General features: G+C 45.8%; 1 protein-coding gene across 1 annotated transcript in view; it reads left to right on the forward strand.

The window, feature by feature from the left end:
- The window catches only part of ATRN (attractin), a 150,020-nt gene that overhangs the window by 23,063 nt on the left and 112,245 nt on the right, over positions 1-14,712 (forward strand). The window contains exons 2-3 of the mRNA XM_084204998.1: positions 11,641-11,724; positions 14,021-14,134. Of these exons, the coding sequence (XP_084061124.1) occupies positions 11,641-11,724; positions 14,021-14,134 (198 nt within the window). The remainder of the gene's footprint in view (positions 1-11,640; positions 11,725-14,020; positions 14,135-14,712) is intronic.

Here is a 14,712-nt window from a genome sequence, read left to right on the forward strand (position 1 = left end):
CAGCTACACCTTCCCTAAGGGAGTTTAGTTCTTTGCGGGTTGGGTCAGATGTCTACAATTGTGGTATTTTTTTGATTGGCCTATTTGTCTGTTGCATTTGTTGTTTTGTGTTCTTCATTTTTTTGAAGGAAGAGTTTCTTTGTAGTGATTATCAAGAGATCTGCGTGTCAGACACTGCCTTACTAGAAGAAAAGATAACTCCCCCATCTTTCCCCCCACCATGCAGGAACATCTGTCTCTGCAGCTGAGGAGTTGGGAGGCTGTGGTGTGACCTTCCCTGAACCAAGAGTGATTCACAGACAAACACTCCAGAGCTACTTATCCTAGAAAGAAATGTTAACAGGGCTTGGATTTTAAAGATATTGTAGTGAGACTGTTGCTAAGGCAGCATTGACACAAACCACAAATTCTGTGTAATGTGTCAATGAGTGCATTGTTTCTATATTTTCAAAGTTTCTTCCCAAAATAAAATCGTTGCAAGTCATCTTTGCTAGATTAAAGTGTGTTTAAAAAGTCATAGAATCACAGGATATTGTAGGTTGAAGAGTCCTTAAAAAAGCCCATCCCATTCCACCCCTGCCATGGCAGGGACACCTTCCACTGTCCCAGGCTACTCCAAGCCCCAGTGTCCAGTCTGTCCTTGGGCACTGCCAGGGATCCAGGGGCAGCCCCAGCTGCTCTGGACACCCTGTGCCAGGGCCTGTCCACCCTCTCAGGGAACAATTCCTAATTCCCAAGATCCCATCCATCCCTGTCCTCTGGCAGTGGAAGACATTCCCTGTGTCCTGTCCCTCCAGGCCCTCTCCCCAGTCCCTCTCCAGCTCTCCTGGAGCCCCTTCAGACCCTGCAAGGGGCTCTGAGCTCTGCCTAGAGCCTTCCCGTCTCCAGGGTGACATTCACAGCTCTCCCAGCCTGTTTTATTTTGTAGAAGGATTTATTTTTTTTCCAAAACCAACTTTTCTTGCTGCATCTTCTGCCCTGCTAAGGAATCAAGGCTTGGCATTTTAATAGCCAAGAATATCTGTTGGTGGGTTAGGAAATACCTGATCTGGATTGTAAAATTTATTGTGCAGATGCATTTAATAAACGCATAGCAGTCTGTAGTGCCTAAACCCACCCCATTCTCTAAGGGATTTGGTCCAGTCCCAGTGAGGCTGACAAACACACTCTAGCATATGACAGTCCCTCCAACTCCTCATCTCCTAGGGTCTGGAGCTGTTGAGTTACTGGATGACTTTCACATTTGGTTTATTTGCTCAGGCTCTTAAATAAACACTGAGATGGTTTGAGCACCATGGGTTTATTTAATTCTCTCCCAGGAGCTGGTGGAAAAGCTTAGGCTGGCTGGTGGAGTAATTTGTGTGGTTAAAGTGACCTGTGCCAGCAGTAGAAAGCTTTCATTGAGGGGATTAAGATGATTTAATCAAAGGAACATGAAGTCTGGCTTTTTCTCCATGTGCTAAGCCAAGATTTTGGCTGCATGTTTGAGTATAAAGTGCTGCAGGTGACTTCCCATCCCATAGGTGAGTGAGAACACGGAGCTGGACAAGTGCTTGGTATTCACATTTTTCTTATGTCCATATAGTCTTGCCTAAATTCAAGTAATTTGGGTTATTCTTTGTTTTTGAGTTTTGTTCTACTTAACGAAGGGGAACTTCTCAAGGAAGCCAACTGTGTACACCTGTCTTCGTTAGACACTCCAAGTGTTTGATATTTATCTCCTTTTTTTTCTATCTTGTGTGAAATTGCTTTCATTAACATGAGTCGTTTGGTAAAAATGCCACTCGTGCTTTTCTGCAAGGGGTTGCAAATAATTCGTTTTCTTGCTGTGATAATGAATTTAGCACAACAATCTATGGGAGTGAGAAACAGCTGGCTTGAACTGGAAAAGGGAAGGGAGAAGAACTGATGAAGTGTTTGTGGAAGTGTTTGCAATTCTGTACCAATATGTATGTGGAAATGAGAAGTTCTTGTAAAACCAAAAATTAGAGACAGCTGTTTTGTTCCTGTCTTTCTTTCTCCTGCATATTGGCAAACATGAGTATTGCTTGTTTGTGTTGTGAAGTTGGGAGCTTATTTCCAATTGCTTCTGCAGGTGCTAAAAGATAGAATCCTGGAGTGATTTAGGTTGAAGGGAGTGTAAAGTCATCTACTTCCAAACCCCCTGCCATGGGAAGGGACCCTGTCCATTATCCCAGGGTGCTCCAGCCCCAGTGTCCAGCCTGGCCTTGGGCACTGCCAGGGATCCAGGGCCAGCCCCAGCTGCCCTGGCCACCCTGTGCCAGGGCCTGTCCACCCTCCCAGGGAACAATTCCTAATTCCCAGGATCTCATCCATCACTGCCCTCTGGCAGTGGAAGCCATTTCCTGGCTCCTGTCCCTCTGTTCCTTGTCCCCAGCCCCTCTCCAGCTCTCCTGGAGCCCCTCCAGGCCCTGCCAGGGGCTCTGAGCTCTGCCTGGAGCCTTCCCTTCTCCAGGGGAGCATTCCCAGCTCTCCCAGCCTGGCTCCAGAGCAGAGGGGCTCCAGCCCTGCAGCAGCTCCGGGGCCTCCTCTGGGCTCTCTCCAGCAGCTCCACGTCCTCCTGCTGTTGGCCCCAGGGCTGGGGCAGCTCTGCAGGTGGGCTCTCACCTGAGGGAGGGGGGCACAGGGACAGAGTCCCCTCTCCCCTGCTGCCCATGCTGGGATCAGCTCAGGCAAGGGGGGCTCTGGGCTGGGTCATGTCCAGCTCTCACCCAGCAGCACCCCCAGGTCCTTCTCCCCAGGGCCGCTCTCCAGCCATTCCCCACCCATCCTGTGTTTGTGCTCTGCCTTGCTCCAACCCCCATCCAGGACCTTGCACTTGGCTGTGTTGGACCTCATGAGTTTTGCACTCTCCCAGCTCTCCAGGCTGTCCAGGTTTCACGGTGCCATTCCATCTCTCAGGTGTGTCACCCTCAGCTTGGTGTCAGCGGCTCTTGGTGGGAGAGAGCAGAGCTGGAATCTCAGCTGGGCTCTCTGGCCAGCGCTGCTGCTGACCTGGGCTCTGCTCTCCGAGCCAGCGGTCACAGTCCTGCTTGAGGGCCTGTCCTAAACCCTCCAGGTGGGTGTGCTGAGGGACCGTTAGCAGAGAGAGGGCATGTGGCTCAGGGGATTTTGTCTGGGAGCAGATTGACTGAAATGAGGTGGAAAACTGAATAAATAGATTTTAAGAGAGTGGAGTGATAAATTGTTGGTTTATTTTATTATTGGTGCTCTGTGGACTTCTCTCCCCTCAATGAATTTCTTCTCCGCCCCCTCCTTCCAGACAAATATTTACATGCCTTTCATTCTTTACAGTAATAAACGTGAGGAGAAGGACATTTGTGGGACGGGCCTTATATCATATAAACATACAGACTTTTTTTCTGGGGGACCACACTTTCCTTGTTCTCTCAGGTTTAATATGTTATGCTTAAAAGGCTCCTTTTCAGTTGTATTATTTTTACTACTTGTGGCATCTTTGAGAACATCTTCCTTATTAGTTGATCAAGGTGTCGTTAAATTGTATTATTGGCTGAGAATTTGTTTCATTAATAAATACAATATTTTCATTATCAATTTCCTGATCTTTGCATGTTCTTATGTTGTTTTTTTCAGCCAATGCCCTTCTTTTAAAAGTCAAGAGGATTTGTTGTTCTATAGGTTACAAATGCCCCTCTGGATTTTCGGATGTACTATAACTATTTTAGGGATCTGTATCTGAGGAACTGTGTCAAAATCTGGTTTTGAGGCCTGAACCAAACAGAAGTTAACAGCAATCTTTTTCCTGACTACTTTTATTTTTTTAGGGCTCAGTTCTCCCAGCAGGTAACACTGCTGTGTAGTAGCTTAAAATTTTTGAATGTCAGGAAGGAAATAAAGGAATTATTTCTATCCCTGTTAGGAAAGTGGGTCAGGCTGTGATGTTTATTTATAGATTGTCTCAATATTTTCACTTCTGTTGCAAGACAGACTGATCTTTGGCTTGTGCTTTTCTGTAAGTGCGACTACCAAGTTTTGAGCTCTGCATTTGGCCTAAAAATCAGCAGTGATGGAGGGTGGCAAGTTCAGACCTAAATCAGAGTCTAAATAGGCTTATTGAAAATTCAATGGATTATTTTGGGGTTTAGTGCTTAGGGGGAATAAGGCAGCAGTTTCATGTACACATTGGAAAACAGAAGGGGTTGCTGCTACTGCTTTTACACTTCTCATAGAAACTTGGTGGGTGTGCATTTGTCTGAGGAAATGCAGCAGGACAATGGTCCTCTGCTCCACAGGGATGGCCTGAAACTGCACTTGCTCTGGTTCCTACTGGCCAGTCAGCTGCTTAACCTCTTTTTGTTCACAACACAGCACATGTTCTGCCAATGAATGCTTTTCCTGGTCTTAAATGTAGGCCTGACAACTTGAAAGCTTATCAAAAAGTAAAGGGCTCTCCAGCTGGAGAAGATAGATGTCTGTCAATTCTGAGCATGTGGGCTTTAAAGAATTTGAATTATGAGGCTTTATTTACAAGGCTTTATTTACATACGTGTGCTGTACTGCAACTTAAATGATTGTACAGGTGCTTGAGATCCATTGAATAATTGAATATTTCTAATTTTGGGAAAGGGATGAAAATTCATCTTACAGACCTTGTGTGCATGAGCCTTTGATGATTCTCTTTGACCATTGCAACAATGTGGTTTCTTTGTCCTTTTGTCTGGAAGGGGGTTAAGTTTTGCAGTAAGACACTTGCAAGGGCTCTTGCCCCAAGGTTTTAGGGAGTCATTGTGTGCCAGGGAAAGACAGGGATTGATATTTAGGTACACAGTTTGTGCTAATTGGGAATGGGATGAGCCTCATCCCCAATGGGTGCAGAGGTGAGAAGCAGGTGAGCAGCATTGACAGCAACGAGCCATGCAGTGCCCAGGTGTGCTGAGCAACCACAGAGCGAGCAGAGGGCACACAGGTGCAGTGTGTGAACATGAGGGGATAAAAGGCCGGGCTGGAGAACAAAAAGGGCAGACACTTGAAGCCTTCTGAAGTGACGTGGTGTTACTGTGTGTGGGGTGAAGCTTTCTGATGTGGTATGGTGGTACTCTGGGTATTGTGGCTGTCTCGATTGTGCAACATGCTGTGACACTGTTATATTCTTTTCCTGGTGTAGTGGGATGGTTTATGATGTGTGAGATGCATTTGCTTCTACTGTGCTCTGTTGTCTCCTCCTGCTTTGTGTAAGACAACCCCCTACCACAAACCCCAGGAGCATTTTAGGACCACCAGGGAAGGATGAGACTCCCATTTTTCTGGGCATTACAGACACTTTCAGCTAAATTATCCTTATTTCTAAGAACTAGGCCAAGATCCAGTAAGTGGATTTGGGAACAGATGGGGAAAGCAGAATGCAACTGTTGGGTTAGTTTAGTAGACAGCTGCCTGGCCGGTGTCTCAGGTACAAGTGGTGGGTATGGGTGGCCTTCAAGGGGACCTCATGAATTGGCCTTTTGTCACGGTAATGTTTCTGCATAAAATACAGGCACTGGGGAAGGTGTTCGAATGAATAAGAGTGCCAAGACTGGAGTTATTGCAGTGTGAAAGGAGAGATCAGAGATAATATAGAAATAATAGAACAATGGCACAGAAAAATGTGCTGGCAAACAGCACAAAATGTGCTGCTTGTGTGAAGAATGCATTCCTTCAGTGTAGTAATAATAATAATATCTTTTATTCTTTGTTTTACCTGGTAAGTTTGAATGGGGGAAAAAATCTGTAGTAAAGGTACACAGTAATGTTGACATCTACAGTGCAGCTTGGCTGGTTGGTTCAGCAGAGATGAAGCTGTGGTTATACAGTGAATAAATGCTGTTTGTGGTCTCTGATATGAGGCTGGGAATAAAGAAATAGGTGAATATGAAGGGACCTGAATTTGGGGTATTTTCAGTTTGAATGTAAAACTTAGAGGCACAAACAAGAGTGGAGCTCCATTGTGTTTCTGGTGTGGCAAACGCACTAAGAGAACAAGGCAGCCTCTCTAAATGATGGTTTTGAAGCAGTAGGGAAGTGCTGGTGTTGTTTGGGATCCAGCACAGTTCTATAGTTTGTTTGGGTTTGTTTTTTGGTTTTTTTTTCAATGCTTCTGATGTGGGGAAATGGAGTTGGAGGAGGGAAATCAGCTTTTCCTTCATCGTTTCTGTTGTCTTAGTCTTGAGGTTAGGTAATTTGAATGATTGTTACAATTCAAATTGTTTAAAAAAATTATGTATTTAGGATACAAATCTTTACTGTGAGGAAAAAGTTCTTCCCTGTGAGGGTGGGAAGGCCCTGGCACAGGTCTCCCAGAGCAGCTGTGGCTGCCCCTGGATCCCTGGCAGTGTCCAAGGCCAGGTTGGACCCTGGGGCTGGGAGCACCCTGGGACAGTGGGAGAGGGGTGGAACAACATGAACTTTAAGGTCTGTCTCAACCTAAAACATTTGGTTTTCCATGATTGTGCTACAGGAGTGACTTTTACATGAGTTTGCTCATCCTGAGGACTTTAGTCTCAGGAGACTGTATATATGGAAAAGAGAGGAGGAGAGAATTCTCTGGGCACCTGGAGTAGTTGATTGTCTTTGTTTGAGGTATCTGTTGCTGTGTAGGTAAATCCTTATCAAAGTGAATTTTGCAGTAATGTCATTACCTTCATCTGAGACCTGGCCTGTAATTAATTACATCTTCCTAGCTTTACCTGTGGTGTGGAACCCAGCTGGCAGAAGAAGGGATTTAGTTGTTCTGCATAAGAAATACATGAAATAGTTGTGTGGATTGTTTATCTACTTCTGTCATCCCCAGTGTGCCTGATCACTATTCCATGCATATAAATTAAAGCATTTGCTTATAATAAATGTCCTTTAACCTCAGTGCTTTTAGTGAGAACATGAACGAAGTCAAATTATTAATCAATTTAGGATAGAAAGCAATTGTTCTTGTAAGAGGCTATAACAGCCCTTTCTTTGTGCCTTCAATTCCAAATATACCCAAACCAGTGACTTTTAATTGTGAAGTGCTTAAGCACTTGGGAAGGAGGAGGAAGAAAGGAGGAAAACTCATTGCTTGCATTTGTGTCTCTAGATTTAACATTAGGATGGACAAGGGGCTTTTGTGTTTCTTTGGTGGTTTTGGTTGGTTGTTTAGATTTTGTTGGTTCTGTTTGGTTGGTTTGTTTTGGTTTTTTATTTGGTTTTTGATTATTTGGTTGGGGTTTTTTTTTAGTGAAAAGGCTGTGAAACTTCTCCAGACATAAGATGCTGATGAGACTTCACTGTCAATGTCACTGCAGTCTAACTGAAAGTAATACAAACCCATTTTGTGATCCAGTGATGACACTTAGAGGTTAAATACTAATGTGTTTTATAAACCAAACCAGCCTGCTTACCTTTTCTGGAGAGTAATGAAGGAAGGGCAAGCTGCATTTTTTTTTTATTAATACTTCTGATAAAAATAAATATATTCAAAGCCCTGTTGCCAGCATATAATGTACCTTTAATGTCACAATGCTTTGAAGTAAGTGCTGCAAAGTTATTTAATCCTAAATTCCAAGGGACTTTTTGTGAGTATTTATACTCACTAGCAACAGGCTTGGTTTAGATTTATTAGATAGTAATTAGTCAACAGCTTTGAGGCTTTGCTTTGTTGTGCAGTTCCTGCCCACAGAGGAATTTTCTCAGTGCATGCTAATTTGTATTTGAAAAATATATGCTGCTAGTATTATGTTATTATTAAAGAAACTACAGATTTGTCTGGTGATTTCCAATATCAGATTTGGCTGTTTACCCAGGAGATACCATCGATTGCTGCCTGATTTTCTTGTGTTGGTTTTATGCTTTTCAGGGGTTCCCAGAATGAGTGGGAAGCAATTAAATGTGCAGAATATTTTTGCATAAAATATTTCTTTTTGAAGTTCTTTTTTGTTAAATCTTCATCCTTGTCATTGCTTCCCTTTTGCCTTTTCCTTAAAAAAAGCTGGAATAGGCAGCACTCAAGGTTGGAGCTCTTTGAATGTATGTGCTGTAGGTTCTTCTCCCTTACTCTGTTCTTTCCCTTTGGTTTGTATATATGGCAGTCCACTTGGAAGTCAGTGAAAAATTTAGTGTACACAATGCTGTTGTGAACAGTGAAGTTTGAAACAAGCCTTAAGTATTGTGTGTATATACATGTACACATATGTATTTATGCAGTACACTTATGGAAGTTTTTAATCAGTTTTGTGAATCGATTCTTGCAGTTGTTTTTTCTACCCTGAAGGTTTTAAAGTTGATGTTGTAGTTTAGACCCTTGTAAGTATTGTAGTACAGGACCTGACTTACTGTTTTCCTAGGGTGTAGCAGCTGCTCCTTGCAGAGCAGGAGATGTAATGTTCAGGTAGTAGGGAAGCACTTCCTGTGTAGCAGCCACACGTTTTACCAAGTTATCAAAGACAAGTGTATTTGAGGTCTTTACATATTTTTTGGTGTCTGATTTCTGCATCTGAGTCATAAAATTACCATAGAATCAAAGAATTGTTGGGGTAGAAAAAGCCCTCTCAGTCCGATTGTTCCCCAGCACAGCCAAGGCCACTGCTGCCCCGTGTCCCCAGGTGTCACGTCCACAAGGTTATGAAATCCCCCTAGAGATGGGGACTCCACTGCTGCCCTGGGCAGCTGTGCCAGGCCTGAGCCCCCTTTCCATGAGGAATGTCCCCAGTGCCCACCCTGAGCCCCCCTGGGGCTGTTCCCTCTGCTCCTGTCCCTGTTCCCTGGAGCACAGCCCGACCCCCCGGCTGTCCCCTCCTGCCAGGAGCTGTGCAGAGCCACAAGGGCCCCCTGAGCCTCCTTTGCTCCAGGCTGAGCCCCTGCCCAGCTCCTCAGGGATTCTGCAGCCCCTGCCCAGCTCCTCAGGGATTCTGCAGCCCCTGCCCAGCTCCTCAGGGATTCTGCAGCCCCTGCCCAGCTCCTCAGGGATTCTGCAGCCCCTGCCCAGCTCCTCAGGGATTCTGCAGCCCCTGCCCAGCTCCCTCAGGGATTCTCCAGCCCCTGCCCAGCTCCCTCAGGGATTCTCCAGCCCCTGCCCAGCTCCTCAGGGATTCTCCAGCCCCTGCCCAGCTCCTCAGGGATTCTCCAGCCCCTGCCCAGCTCCTCAGGGATTCTCCAGCCCCTGCCCAGCTCCTCAGGGATTCTGCAGCCCCTGCCCAGCTCCTCAGGGATTCTGCAGCCCCTGCCCAGCTCCTCAGGGATTCTCCAGCCCCTGCCCAGCTCCTCAGGGATTCTCCAGCCCCTGCCCAGCTCCTCAGGGATTCTCCAGCCCCTTCCCAGCTCCTCAGGGATTCTCCAGCCCCTGCCCAGCTCCTCAGGGATTCTGCAGCCCCTGCCCAGCTCCTCAGGGATTCTCCAGCCCCTGCCCAGCTCCCTCAGGGATTCTCCAGCCCCTGCCCAGCTCTGTCCCTGCCCTGGCCATGCTCCAGCCCCTCAGGGCTCTCCAGAGCTGCCCCAGCACTGGAGGTGCCCCAGCAGTGCCAGTACAGAGGACAAGGGCACTGCCCTGGCCCTGCTGCCACTGCCCAGGGGCTTCCAGTGGCCTCTTGCCCGCTAGGCTCATGTCCAGCTGCTGTCACAGCAGCCCCAGGGCCTTTCCCAGCCCTCTGCCTCAGCCTGGAGCTGCAAGGCTTGCTGTGAGCCAGCGGCAGGGCCTAACACTCACCCCACATCACACGCATGGCCAAAGCTTTCTGGGCCCAGAGGGCTCTGAGCCTGATGGTGGTGACAGGTGACGTGGGGTAGGAACCTTCTATGAGAGTGGCCTGATGTATGTCAGGAGAGCTTTCCGCACCCAAGTCCCTCATTCCTGGGGTGTTCTTCCTTCCGGAGTTACTTCCGTGCTCCTTCCCAAGGCTCTGCTCACAGACAAATCCAGATGCCGTGTGGGACATGTGCCAGCCATCCCAACCTGCAGCCCCGTGTCTCTGTGGCACAAGCAGCACTGAGCATGGGGAACAGGGCCTGTTTGCTTTTTACTGCAGCCTGCGGATCAGTTCATCTTTTTGTATTGAATGGAAAGATGAAATTCTAATTTCAGTTTGCTTTTGTGCTGAAGATTTATTTCTGTCTGAGAGAGTGCTTGTAGAAGAACATGGATGCTACTGCCTGCTTTGGCCAGGCAGTGCAGGCTATTTATTTTCCTTTCAGAGATGTCAACTCTGACCAAGTATAGATTTTTAGTAGATTTTTATTAATGGATTTTAATAATATATTATAGATTTTTAATATCCCTCATTTGTCCATAATGGCAGGAGTTTTAGTAAGCAGTCTGAGAAACTTACAGATAAGTTTTTAATTATAGGGGATCAAAGAAGTTTGACTTATATTTTTAAAACTAAGTCCAATGTTTTGCTGAAACTTCATTGAATTACATTGATGTTGAAATGCTCTTTTTTCCCTCAGGTTGAAAAGTACTGTAATAAATTCATTTGAGACAGAGGAAGGAGGTTTTCAAAAACCTGTGAGTTTTACCTTTTTAATTTGAATCAGAGATCAACCTTAAAAATGCTTGATGGAAAAGAGTTTGGAAAATAATTTTTGGCTCAGCCAAAACATGTTAAAAAGTGAGACATTAGCATTAACGGATCACTGGGGAAAGGCACAGTAAAGGTTCCAAGATACCGGTTTGAGGAATTTCTGGTCTTGCTTTCTACTCTTTTTGCCAAGTTTAAATTTAGGGTGTTTTTGTTTTAGAGCTGCGTTGTAAGTAGGACAGTTGAATTTTGCCAGAGGGCTGTGATTTGCTCTGGCAGTGTGCTGACCATGGAGTTTATAACTTGCCTAGGAAGGAATCCTGGTTTGGGTGCCAGTGTGTGCTCTACCAGAACGTGGTGTTTGGGCACCTTCAGGTGCTGCTGCCTTCTGTTGTCATCCTTCCTTGGCATTTATTTTCAGCCGTTTCTGCAATACTCATCTGGAATATTTTGACTAATTCATATGAGGTAGGAATGCATATCCCAATGGTTTTCTTTTGCTGGAGAAGAATTTGCACTGTGCAGCATTTGCAGATGTTGATAACAATATAGAATCTCAGAATGGTTGGGGTGGAAGGGATCTTAAAGCCCATCTCATTCTACTCCATCCATGGGCATGGATGCCTTCCACTATCCCAGGCTGCTCCAAGCCCAGTCCAGCCTGGCCTGGGACACTGCCAGGGATCCAGAGGCTTGGGGCTTAGTCTTACCCTCCATCCAGGAGGTTGTCAATGAGTTTGTGGAGAGTCAAATACAGAGTAGATGAAAGGTTGCACTGTGGCCTTCATCTGATTGCATGCAATGGTACAGTTTCAGTTTAGGAATAATTTTAGCTTCTGTTGGGGAATTCCTTTTGCTGGTTAGGTGGTATATCCATACATAGAGTTTTGGAACCATGGCATCAATATGATAAAGAAACCATCACTGTTGAAGTGATGTCATTCTTGAAAAGCAATCATCAGAAGGCCTGCACAGAGAGTCCAACAGGACTCCCAGCTGGGTTTTGTTGTGCTGTAGTTGGTTTGTTTATAGTGGCTCTTAAGTAAATAATAATCTAATGATGGATCTTCAGAATTTAGAGAATCCTTTCTGAATGTTTAAAACCACTGGACACTAATGTTTGTGTTTTTGCTTGCAGACTCACTGAACCTTCAGGGTATGTCACAGATGGGCCTGGAAATTACAAATACAAGACAAAATGCACCTGGCTCATTGAAGGAAGGTGAGTCTTGGAAGCAGCTTGGGATTTTGTGTTGCTTATTGGCACTTTCAGGTGAGTTTTATCTGCACTGAATATTGTTAGGTCTCATGATTCTTTCTGGCTATTCTAAAAGCTAAATTGGGCAACACTTAATTGTTCTTGGTAAATAAGTTTTTGTACAACTGAGCCCTCCAAGCTGACTTCTGATTAAGAGGTTTGTGTTGAAACAGCATGTGGTGTACAAAAATCAGTGCACTTCTGTAAATAATGAAAGATTATTAATTACTTAACTGACATCATTCAGATGATGGGATTCACTGCACATGGGATTTTTCAGTAGTATGAGAAATGAGAGAAAGCTCTGAAAGCTTTTATTCATGAAGAATCAGTTTCTGTAGTGATGAACTTCAGATGTTTCTTTACTCACTGAGCCATGATGACTTCAGAGGAACAACTGACCTTTTATTGCAAAGGTTTTCTGAACTGGAAGAGGTCTCTCAGATCTCTCCCCTCATTTTGCTGCCCTTCTTGTATTTGATCCTTATATTGCCTACAGCAATTTCTTGCACAGGTTTTTAGGAGTAGCATACTTAATGTCTATCGTCTGTCACCTGATTGATGGTGCAGCAGTTCAGAGCATCTCACTTGTTGAAATATATTTTGGATAGAACTAAGCTGGTGCCAGGACTGTAAGATCCATTTGTTTAGTCTCTAAAGCTTTTCTGTGATCAGATATGATGCTGTGTGATAACATCTGTGTGTTCATTCGCATTCCATGTTGTTCCCTGAATGTGCAGGTAGAAAGGGCTGTGAATTGGCAGGAGTGTGAGAGTGTGAACTTGTACTGGACACTGCAAACTGAGGCCTCTTGGCATCTTGGGGGATCAGAATTTACTACAGTCCCAGAGGGCACTTTTCCTTAATCTTCTCCCTGTGTTTAACATCTCTCTGTTGCTGACATGCACTGTGGGATCAAGGCACCCTTAGCAAATTTGCCAGTGGATACCAGGCAATGTGGTGTGGGCAAGGTGCTGAAGGGAAGAAATGGCACCAAAGGGGGCCTGGACAGAGAAGAGACATGGGACTGTGTGACCCTCATGAAGTTACACAAGGCCAAGTGCAAGGAAGGTCCTGGATGGGGCTGGAGCAAGGCAGAGCACAAACACAGGATGGGTGGGGAATGGCTGGAGAGCAGCCCTGGGGAGAAGGACCTGGGGGTGCTGCTGGGTGAGAGCTGGACATGACCCAGCCCAGAGCCCCCCTTGCCTGAGTTGATCCCAGCATGGGCAGCAGGGGAGGGGGGACTCTGTCCCTGTGCCCCCCTCCCTCAGGTGAGAGCCCACCTGCAGAGCTGCCCCAGCCCTGGGCAGATCCCAAAGGAAAGGTGGGAATTGTGTCCCTGTGCCCCTCCCTCAGGTGAGAGCCCACCTGCAGAGCTGCCCCAGCCCTGGGGCCAACAGCAGGAGGACGTGGAGCTGCTGGAGAGAGCCCAGAGGAGGCCCCGGAGCTGCTGCAGGGCTGGAGCCCCTCTGCTCTGGAGCCAGGCTGGGAGAGCTGGGAATGCTCCCCTGGAGAAGGGAAGGCTCCCGGCAGAGCTCAGAGCTCCAGGCAGAGCTCAGAGCCCCTGGCAGGGCCTAGAGGGGCTCCAGGAGAGCTGGAGAGGGACATTTGGCTTGTTTGAGCAGTGGCTGAGGTCACTTGGTTTATTCAGCCTGCAGAAGAGGAGAACTGAGGGGAAACCTCATCACAGCCTGTCTTCCTTCTGAGGCAGAGAAGGAGCAGACACTGATCTCTGTGTGACCAGGGACAGGACCTAAGGGAAGGGCTTTAAGTTGTGTCAGGGGAGGCTTAGTTTATGTCTCAGGAAAGGTTCTTCCCCCAGAGGGTGATCAGACAGTGCCCAGGCTCCGCAGGGAATGGTCGTGGTGCCAGGGCTGCCAGAGCTCCAGGAGCATTTGGGCAATGCACTCAGGCACAAGGTGGGATTTTTGGGGATTGTGCAGAGCCAGGAGTTGGACTCAGTGATCCTTGTCAGTCCCTTCCAACTCAGGATATTGTGTGGTTCTGTGATCTGTTCTGCACAACAGGACACAGTTTTCTGACCATAAAGAAATTTTTGCTTAATACCAGGAGAGCTGCATATAAAAAAAAAAACCCTGAACCACAGCATGTTTAATGCACCTACAGTTACACCAAATGACTCAATTTTAGTCTTGTCTAGACCCAGAGCTTCACACCAGAGAAGTATGTTGGAGGGGTTTTGCCCTGTGTGTTGAGTGGCTAATTGCAAAAATTTTAATTTTTTTTTTCTTTACAGGCCAAACACAATCCTCAGGCTTCGATTCAATCACTTTGCCACAGAGTGCAGCTGGGACCACTTGTATGTGTATGATGGAGACTCAATTTATGCTCCTTTACTGGCAGCTTTTAGGTGAGTTCCCCTTGGTGAGACTCTTAACTATAGCCAGTGGTATTTTCTTAACTTAGAGCCTGACTTACATGTGGCTTCTTACACTGTAAATATGATCCAGTAATCCAAATGTATAACACTGCAAATGCGGCACATATCGCCAGTGTCCTTTTGTGCACTGTTTGTCAGCATAAACAATTAAGGAGTTGTTTTTAGCTTTTACAATGAATAAGTCATGTCACTGAACTCTAGCATTTAAGTATTATGTTTTCATTTCCAAATCCTGATTCTTTGAGAGACAAAAAATTTATTGTTGTCTGTCTGGGCTGGAGATGATTTGGTGTGCAGGCTCCTTTGAGAGGAGAAAACTGCTCCATGATTTATGACTTAAACTTGTATTGTGTCAATACAGACAGAATGCCAAAAGCCAGCTAGTGTTGTAGACATGGAGGTCTCATAGAACTATTTTTTTTTTTTATGTACCTTAAACTTCAAATTTTTTAGTTACTTGGAATGTGTTCGGGAAGACCAATGATGGATCAACATTGTGAAAAACATAGAATCACAGGATGGTTTGGCTTGGGAGGGATCTTAAAGCC

Source organism: Fringilla coelebs, assembly GCF_963513975.1.
Source record: "Fringilla coelebs genome assembly, chromosome: 4".
Lineage (NCBI taxonomy): Eukaryota > Metazoa > Chordata > Aves > Passeriformes > Fringillidae > Fringilla > Fringilla coelebs.